Source organism: Pundamilia nyererei, unplaced genomic scaffold (genome assembly GCF_000239375.1).
Source record: "Pundamilia nyererei isolate P.nyererei 1_Seehausen unplaced genomic scaffold, PunNye1.0 scaffold00191, whole genome shotgun sequence".
Lineage (NCBI taxonomy): Eukaryota > Metazoa > Chordata > Actinopteri > Cichliformes > Cichlidae > Pundamilia > Pundamilia nyererei.
Window position 1 is genome coordinate 513,230 of NW_005187592.1, and position 10,020 is coordinate 523,249.

The window sequence follows — 10,020 nt, forward strand, 5'->3', positions numbered from 1 at the left end:
ATGGATGGATGGATGGATGGATGGATGGATGGATGGATGGATGCATGCATGGATGGATGGATGGATGGATGCATGGGTGGATGGATGGATGGATGGATGGATGGATGGATGCAGGAATGGATGGATGGATGGATGGATGGATGGGTGGATGGATGGATGGATGGATGGATGGATGGATGGATGGATGGATGGATGGATGCAGGAATGGATGGATGGATGGATGGATGCATGGGTGGATGGATGGATGGATGGATGGATGGATGCAGGAATGGATGGATGGATGGATGGATGGATGGATGGATGGATGGATGTTCTCTAGTGCACCTGAGTTGGTATCTTGATTTGCGGTTTGTTTATGTTTGGTCCCTTTCGTGTCCAGTCTGTCTCTGTGTCCTGTCATCAGCATCTGTTTGTTTACCTCCCCAGTTGTGTCCCCATGTCTGTCTCAGTGTCTCTGTATTCATTCTCTGCGATTACCTTTGTAGTCCTGTCCCTGTGCCTTCGTCCTTCCTGCTCTCATGTTCATCATCTCATGTTTCATCCATCTCTTCGTCCATTTATCCCCAGTTGCAGTGTCAAGTTCACATGTCTAAATCTCAGTGTCACTTCCTGTTTTATTTTGATAGTCTCCAGTCTCATGTGACATGTTCAGTTTTGCTTCCTCTGTCTGGTTAGCTATGATTTTGTTGAGCTGTGTGTCCATGTGTCTCCATGTCCCTTAATATCCCCATCAGTCACCTTTGTCAGTTCCCAGCCACTGTTTGCTTTTATCAGTGTTAATAAAGCTGAGATTTTGAGTTTAGTGCTGTGTGGGTCTACAGTCTGCCACACACCCACACTTTATGACCACATTATATTTGTTTATAATTTCGAATAAACTTCTGCAAAACTAACGACACTTTCCATGGTTGCTTTTAGAGTTAGCAAATGTTAGCACAATGTTATGCAAGTTAACACAAAGACCTATCTATGCGAAGATGCCAAACTGTCTTAGTAGTTAGTAGGTGTGTAGACTGAGGCAGACTGAGGTGTGCACCGAAGAGCAGCAGTTGGCAGAACACCAACCATAAACCTCAGGAATGAAAAGCAGTGGGAAAAAACACTTTAAACAGAGAGAGGTAGAAACGTGTGATGTACAGTTCTTTTCTTGCTTTGATGTGTGATAGATGCAGTGTTGGGAAGGTTACTTTTAAAATGTATTCCATTACAGAATACAGAATACATGCCCCAAAATGTATTCTGTAACGTATTCCGTTACGTTACTCAATGACAGTAACGTATTCTGAATATTTTGGATTACTTAATATATTATCGTGCTTTTTACAACAACGTGAATGTACTATTGCTGTGTGATTTATTACTATTACTGAAGGTCCGCGACTCCAAACTGTAGTAAAGGGACCTCTGACTAATACGGCGGGGTCCCTGTCGGCTCGTAGCCGAAAAATAGCTTTACTTTGTTGTGTGGGTCAACTTTTCTTCCGAGAGACAGAGAGAGGCGTTGAAAGGCTGCTCCAACGGAACTTATTGTTTTCGGAGGAAAACACGAACACAGTGTACAGTCGAGTCTTAATAGCTTACTTACAACTGGGCTCGTCAGGCACTCTTCTTGGCTGCAGTGGTTATTATTATATTTACATGCTTCCAGCTCCCGTTTTTCCTCGACGACAACTCGTACCTTTCCACTCTCTTTTTCTCCCTCCTCGCGCTCACAGACACATAACGTGTATGGCAGTCCATTCTCCCTGCAACACGGACTACACTGCCCATGATGCTACATTCTTTAGAGCTATGCTTGTAGCATTCTGCCTGTTAGCTTAGCACAACAACAACAACGAAAAGGCGCTCTCTCACCCAGGAAACACACAGTCGCAGAGAGAGAGAGAGCGTCGCCCTGTAACCATGGCAACCGTAACGCTGCCGCCTGGAACAAAAGAACGTAGCTGTCAAACAAACCCAAACAGTCCTGACCCGCGACAAAATGAAACAGGGAAGTACCCCAGTGTATTCCATTTATTTCAACAAAGTAACTGTATTCTGAATACCACCTTTTTAAACGGTAACTGTAACGGAATACAGTTACTCATATTTTGTATTCTAAATACGTAACGGCGGTACATGTATTCCGTTACTCCCCAACACTGGATAGATGCGGCGTTATTGAAGGAGCACCATCACACTTTCAGCTTTCTGAACAATACAGAACTCAGGCAGGTTGTAATTTGGGAATGTTCGGTCATTCCCTGATAAGATAATGACTCATCAATCCAGTCAGGCCAGAAGCAGTTATGGTGACGACAAAAGTAATATTACTGAACCGGAAATGTCTCTCGCCCTGCAGTTTTAGAAGCTGACACCTTCTCCGGCTGCGTTGGAACAGAAATCCTTCCACAAGATGTAAGAGACCGTCTGCTTAAACCGTTTTGCTGCTGTGTCTTTATCTGTACTTTGCACAAAGCCTGACTTCTTTTCTTCACTAAGGGATATTTTTATTATCATGCAGAATTCCATCCATATATTATTTTCCCTACTTTTATCTTTTCCTTTGTGCTCTCTAATTCATCCCGGCAGACACAACCAGCGTGGGGGCTTCTGGACACATTCACATTTTTACAATGAAACAAACACGATGACAAGAATGAACTAAATAAGAAGAAAGGGTGAAAATTAGCGAGAAGAAACAATGAAAAATTAAGTTTACAAGACAAAGAACGTGATGCGATGCCTCCACAGACCAATGTTACAGGGAGGCACTGAATCCACCTCCACGTGATACCAAAAGTTCCACCTGCCTCAGGAATACAAACATGAATTAATATTTGATACAATTTTATATAATTCATCTGCTCTGGGGTGTACAGCATGAATGCTGTGTGTGACTAACACTGGGAGTCAGACCATCAGCAGCACAGCCATACAGTTACCTAAAGCAGGGGAAATCTGTTTGATGCATAATGTTATTAAGTTATCCAAAGTGTAATCTAAACTCCAGTTTACATGAAGTCAGAGACAGGACATCAAACACGCATAATAAACTGCTAAAGATGAGGTAGCTCTGCACACCTGTATGCAGGGACTAGCACATTTCATCGACTCCTTTTTCCTGCCTGAGATTGTTTTTCCCATATTTCCCATATGTGCTTTGACCTATCACCATCAGAGTGCATAACCCACCCACCCTAAAAACCAAAACAACCTCAAACAGGATTAACAACTCTAAATCACTTGTCCATTACAATTGCCAGAAATTTTAAGTCCTTCAATGTATCAATCAATTCCCTTTTCATCATCTAATATAAGACAATATTAACCTGAAATAATCTGAAACTAAATAATCAAGAAGCTGAAAACGTTTTGGTCTTCCATTTATACAAGATTAGAGCTAATCTAGTTCAGCTAGTTAGTGAAGGCACAGAGTACAAATCAACAAAACTATATTACGCTTAAATAAGTAGCCAGTGTCTCACTGGAGGTAGAAGGCTATGGTGAAGACAAAAGGGCAGGCTCGTGGGAGGACTGGAGAGTCAGGTATTGATCTGTTTCAGCCAACATCCCACACATTCTTCAGCGGCAGAGCATTTTGTGCCTCACTCAGACTAATTTAGATGTTTGCAACCTCCAGAGATGTTAGGTGAATTGTAGCACCCCGGGTAGCTGTGGCAGTTGACTGCACTGATGTGTTCGTCTGAGAGACTAATTATGCCTCTGTACGTCAATCTTCCTCTCAGATTAGCCGTGTTTGCACCGGGACTGCGAATGCACGTTTTAGGTTGTCAGCAGCTACTGTGTAGAAAATGATTCCTCCTCATGTGCATGCTATTTCTGGGGACCAATGTTTCTGTCAAACACCTTAGAACACCTTCAAAACTTTAAGACACATCAGAACTCGAAAAAGCTGGACGTCAGCACTGACATGAGCCCGCTAATCTGTGAGAAATGCAAAGATTTCACGTCATTTGTGGGAATTGATGAGTATCAGTCTACAGAGGGCTACATTACAAAAACCCTGAATATGAACTTTAATGAAATTTCATTGACATAACACAAAATGGTGCTCTGTAGTTTCTATGGCCCACACAAGCTTACATGCATGCCTGACAACACCTGACAACGCTTAGGAGATATCCTCGCAGATCTGGACCAGGCCACGAGCTCAGTCTGAGGTGTCCTACTGGAGTGAGGGTCAGGTAAGCATGCGGCCAATCAAGGGTATCAATTGCTTCATGTTTTAGGAAATGCCCCCATACATCTCACCAGGACCACCAGGAGGAACCCAGGATCCACTGCACTGGCGTAGGGTGTCATTCCCACATAGCAGACAGGTCCGACCCGGATCTGGTGTCAAGCCGACACTGCTGGCTGACTTCTGGCCTGGTAAGTGGTATGTCATCCAGATGTGGGCCAGGCCTGGTGTAGATGGCACTGTTTATGTTCCTATTTTCCCATTTTAGTTAGAAGACCCAAATGCCATGTTGCAATACTATACTGCTTGGGTGAATGTGGCTTGTTGTAGAGAGCACTTTGAGTAATCCGCGAGAGTAGAAAAGCACTATATAAGAATCAGTGCATTCACTGTCTGAACAGAGTTTCATCATGTTACTTTTGCACTATTATGTTCCAGCACATGTTGTTATTACATGGCTTGATTAAGATACACATTAGGCTGACATCTGGGGCCAGAGCTGAGACGGTTCTGGGCCAGCAGTGTGTCTGCAACTGGCCTTGTGCTGGCCCATGTGTGGGCCACATCTGGCCAACCTGATCTGGGCCACCAAAGGGCCGTCATTCTTTGCAGTATTTGGCCCATGTGTAAGCACACTGTGTGGGCCTGATCAGGGTCGTACCAAGTTTGCTATCTAGGTAATGGGTCCATAATGTCAGTCAGAGTACTGTTGCCTAGCCTGTGGAGCTCTGTGTGCCCCTCCAGCAATATGCCTCCGCTCCAAACTAACGTCCAGTTACAGGCAGCTTCTCCAGACCCTTTCACGTGGCCCGTGAAGTCAGGTCACCCTCATGAAGTCTGTTTTTAATTGTATGGTCAGAGACGGTGACCTGCTGGAGGTCATTTTGTAGCTCTGGCTGCTCATCATGTTCCACTTTACATGAGCAGATTCCTGCTGATGGGTTAACCCTGGGTGAGTTGGACTACCTGTGCAACCTCTGTAGGGTCCAGGTTTCCCTCATGCTACCAGCAGTGACACTGACCCTAGCTGAGCACAAAACTAGTGAAAAAACAGTCAGAAAAAAAAGAAGGTAAAACATGTGAGCGGCCTCCACCTGCAAAGCCTCCTGTTTGGGGCAATCTCACTGTTGCTTTTCTAATGCAGCTGTTGTTAATTTCTGCTACTTAACTGACCACATCAGCATCCCCTGACATCTCTGATTAAACAGTCTGTATCTGTGTGTGCATAAAGTAAAGTGAATCATCAAACCCATGTTGTTTCAGAGTGTAAGTGTCAGTGTCTCACCTCATCACAGTACAGTGGAGGGCACCTCAGCCGGCACAGTTTCCTCCCGTTCACACAGCTGCATGACAGACAGTCCTCCTCCCACTCTGATCCAGCCTGGCTCACACACACACACACGCAATATCCATATTTATACACCAGACGCTGTAATTGGGTTGATGCCTCAACAGCCCATTACCCTGCATGCACACTGGCATGAGTGCAGGTTTGATGAAAGTGCAACTGGAGCAATTTCTTCAGCGAATCCTCCCAAACTGTTGTGGATTTGAGCTGATTGTGGCACACAGCGATGCTATAATTATAACAGCGCATTATACAGACATGCCTCATGTGTATGTGTTGCATATAGGAATAAAGTGGCTTTGCAGCTCACACGGAGCCATTTGGTAGAGTCATGGGGTGGCTGATTAGAAAACCACAGAGGGTCTTTATATGGACATGACTCAAGTAGCTGACAGAAAGAGAGAGACAGAGTAGGCAGGCAGACGGAACGAGACGGGAGAATAACGGAAAAGCTGGGGCGGACAGAAGGAGAGAAAGAAAGAGGAAGAGGAGGATGCAAGGAGAAAATGAAAAACTGTGTGAGGAGAAGGCGAGACAGAGAAAATGAAAGAGAAAGACCTCAGAAAGAAAGAAGAGCAGCCCTGACCTCTTGTCAGGGTAAGATTAATTGTTATAATCCTCTAATACCCACTCCTTCATAAATAATTCCTGGCAGGCTTGCCCAGTTGCCGTCCGAGCGCTGGCTTTAACAGCACTTCCTACATAATTGATGAGGGCTGAGGGCTGAAGGGGCACAGTGGCTTAATGTGTCCTGTTAAGCTTGTCACTCATCTTCTAATAGGCCCTTCTTTATGAGTAAATAACACAATGGGATTGAATGGGATGGCATGTAAACACTACACCAACGGTACGGAGGCGGGAACAATGGCTGCAAGATGCCAAGTTTGCTGGGCAGCAGATGTCACTTTCCTTTTCGTGCGCACGCGCCGACATACCTCCCGCAGGACGCCCCGGTCATGGCAAGGGCAGAGGGCAGGGATGACGCACGCGCCCTCTGGGTTTCGGTAAAGCCCCTCCTGACACACGCAGCCTTCAGCAGAGTGGCTGCAGTTGACAGGAGAGGAGGAATAAATGTCCTGGCAGCTCCTCTCACACAACAGGATCTCCTCTGATGTCGTCCTCCTCCACTGCTCCCCATCAGGACACGCTGGAGGAGAGGAGACGGGGATGGATGATACGATGGGAAGATGATAGGGTGGAGTGGAAAGCATTTAATGATGAATCAGGAAGGAAAAGGAACAATGGGGATGCAAAGAGGGGTAAGTGTTTAGAGGATGCAGCGATAATGACGAGTTTACTCGATCATGCATCATCAGTAAAACATCAACTGTCTCCCTTCCTCTCACTCACCACAGTCAGGGGCGATGCAGGTTGTTGTGCGGAGGTTAGGGCCTTCACACGGAGCCCCTCCATACTGGTTGGGCTCCAGAACAAATCTGATGGAGCTCTGCTGTCCTGCACCACAGCTGGCTGAACAAGGGCTCCACTGGGACCATGTGGACCACTGGCAGTCCACTAGAAGGACATAAGAGGGTGGGACATTCAGTCTTAGCACTGGTTTTAATGTACATTTATCTGCAGCAGGAAACAGGAGGAAACTGTCACCTGACCACTTCAATGTACCCAGGAAATTATAAACATTTCCTGAGGACGTGATCATGGAGAGGGCACTCAGACAACGGTAACTGCAGACTAAATGTCCACAACCACAACAACTAGTAGCCTCAACAGCAGTCGCCTCCAGGAGCTTTATACTGTAAGGTGACCCTACAATCATACATACAGAGAAAACCCAACAATCATATGACCCCCTATGAGCAGCACTTTGGTGACAGTGGGAAGGAAAAACTCCCTTTTAACAGGAAGAAACCTCCGGCACACCCAGGGTCAGGGAGGGGCGGGGCCATCTGCTGTGACCGGTGGGTTGAGAGAAAGAAGATAAAGGATAAAACAGGATAAAAGACTAATGAAAAGATAAAGAAATAACAGTAAAATGTCTCCTTCACAGCTTTTGTTGCGTCTGCTGTAACCATCAGAGTCTAAGTGTGTGCATATTTACAGGAAACGTTCTATTAGGTCAGTAAAAGCATTTAAAATCTTTTAGACTGAAATAAAAGTTCATCTGAATGAACTTCATCATAGATTTGTTTGTTTTTATTGCGTTTCCAAAATGCATAAAACAGTGGAAACATCAAAGTTTCTGCTGACGGAGCCATTTGTCAACAGCTGCACCTGACAGGAAGTGATGCTGAACTAAGCAACACAGTACAACGCCCAATCAGGTTGTGTCCTATGTTTCCTTTATGCTTCATCGTGGTTTGGTAGGGAGGGAAAAGCAGCACAGACCTGTTTCATTTCTTGCTTTTAAAAGTGTCCAAAGGTCCAGTAGGTGGGTACTGGTGGGTTTGATTCTTACATACTTTCAAATGTGTTTATTGGTCGTGATAGCATTTCACTCACCACCTCCTCTCCTGCAGCGCTGCCAAAACCTCTGAAAACAACATAAAACACTAAGCTGCTTTCTGCCTAACTTACTCATTTTGAATCAAATGTACGGCACCTTTCAGACATTTGTATTTCATGCACTGATGTGACATGTGCGGTAAAACCTTTCTGTGCTAACTTGACCTGGTTTCCTCAGAATGTTGATGAGTCCTGTTTGACTTTCTACAAGCCGATAAATTACAGCTGTAATATTCTATTCATAGTATAACATTATACTTTTTGTAATGATTTGTCCATGCACTTGTTGGCCAACAATCATATGAGCTGCTTCTTTTTGCTCTTCATGGGCCCAGTCAGGCAACATATTCTTATTACTGTTAATAAAGTGCGACAGCACTCCTACAAACATTAGTGCTCATTTTTCTCACAGTTCTTGCCAGACTTTGGTTTTCCTAAACACCCAAACTGAAGTTGTGCGTGAAGCTGTTATCATGATCAATATTCTATATGTAGCAAAATAACACCTATGGTGAAAAAGGAACTCCCTACAACCAACAGCACAACTGTTGTCTAAGAAGATATTCACAGATACTTCTCTAACCTCCAGTTTAAGAAAGTATCGCAAGGGCCAGTAAAGTAATGTCTGGACAGATGTGTGAGAAGAAACTGCAACTAAAATGTGCAGTAATGTGATTGACATGAGATCCTCTTTTATTCCACATTAGGATTAATGATACGGTGAGATGGAGAAACAAGCCAAGTTCAAACTGGGATCTGCTCTGGAAGCAAAACCAAAGCTCACATCGTGAAATTGTACGTTTATGACACAAAATCCCAGTAATGGCCTGTGTGGACTCTGATTGACGTCCACCAACTGTTGCAGCAGCAGCTGTCCCAACTATAGATAGGTTGACATTTTTATCACGACCCTGCCAGTTCAACCGAAGATTGTTGTTGCTGACCGTTGCTTTCATTGCTGAAAGAGAGAGAGGCCCTATAAGGTTCAGGAAATGCAGCTGTGATGAAGCATCACTCACCCTCACAGGGCTCTGAGGTGCAGTTGAACATCCCACCTTGGCACAAGCTGGAAGGAGCGTAAAAAAGTCAAGTGAGTAAAATTAGATGAAAGAAAAGTCGAAGTGAACACGAGGCTGAACCAGCCACACACAGTTGCCTACCAGGCTACAGTGAGGGTACGAATTATACATATAATCTTCTATTTCATCCTTTTTTAATGTAATTACACATCCACAGCAGTTCAGAGCTGGAACACACAAGAAGCTTAAAAAGCGGTACAATACAGGACCTCGTGTCGAAGCACAGAGGAAGATGAAAGCTGCTACTACAGCCTCCGTTTTCTTTTAATTAAAGCAAAAATAGACAGTTGGATAAAATCGACCTGGCTCGGGCAGAAATGATGTTCATGAACAAGGTACCAGTCATTTAACTGACTTTATTCATGGTGTGTCTTTATTCTGAAGAAAAACTGAAGAAAATGTAGCAAATGTAACGTTAATTGCTACAATTAAATGTCTTGGATCAAAATGAAACACAACAATGAATAAAACATACATTTCTTTGGGTTGGAATATTGTTAGAAACATTAGAAAAAAGATCAAATCATCGGTCGAGTCATTTTTAAACAGTGCAGCGTGGATGCACTGCTTCTTCCACAGTGCTGTTTTACTCTACTTGAGCACTCTGCATGGTTTAATCTCCCATCTGTGCACTTTTCACTGTGTCTGAGTGCTTTCTGTCTAAAATTCACACAAAATCTTACTCTAATGAACACATCAGGAGCAACTGGGGATTCAACATCTTGCCCAAGGATACCTGAGCAGCTATTGAACCACCAACCTTCTGATTAGTAGCTGACCTGCTCTACATCCTGAGCCAGAGCCAGCCCGGAAATGTAAGAGCCACATACAGTGGGGCAAAAAAGTATTTGGTCAGCCACCGATTGTGCAAGTTCCCCCACCTAAAATGATGACAGAGGTCAGTAATTTGCACCAGAGGTACACTTCAACTGTGAGAGACAGAATGT

General features: G+C 44.3%; 1 protein-coding gene across 1 annotated transcript in view; it reads right to left on the reverse strand.

The window, feature by feature from the left end:
- The window catches only part of sspo (SCO-spondin), a 58,532-nt gene that overhangs the window by 15,832 nt on the left and 32,680 nt on the right, over positions 1 to 10,020 (reverse strand). The window contains exons 27-30 of the mRNA XM_005747218.1: positions 9,014 to 9,060; positions 6,882 to 7,046; positions 6,467 to 6,678; positions 5,469 to 5,564 (exon numbers count right to left, since the gene is read on the reverse strand). Coding sequence (XP_005747275.1) covers positions 5,469 to 5,564; positions 6,467 to 6,678; positions 6,882 to 7,046; positions 9,014 to 9,060 — 520 coding nt within the window. The remainder of the gene's footprint in view (positions 1 to 5,468; positions 5,565 to 6,466; positions 6,679 to 6,881; positions 7,047 to 9,013; positions 9,061 to 10,020) is intronic.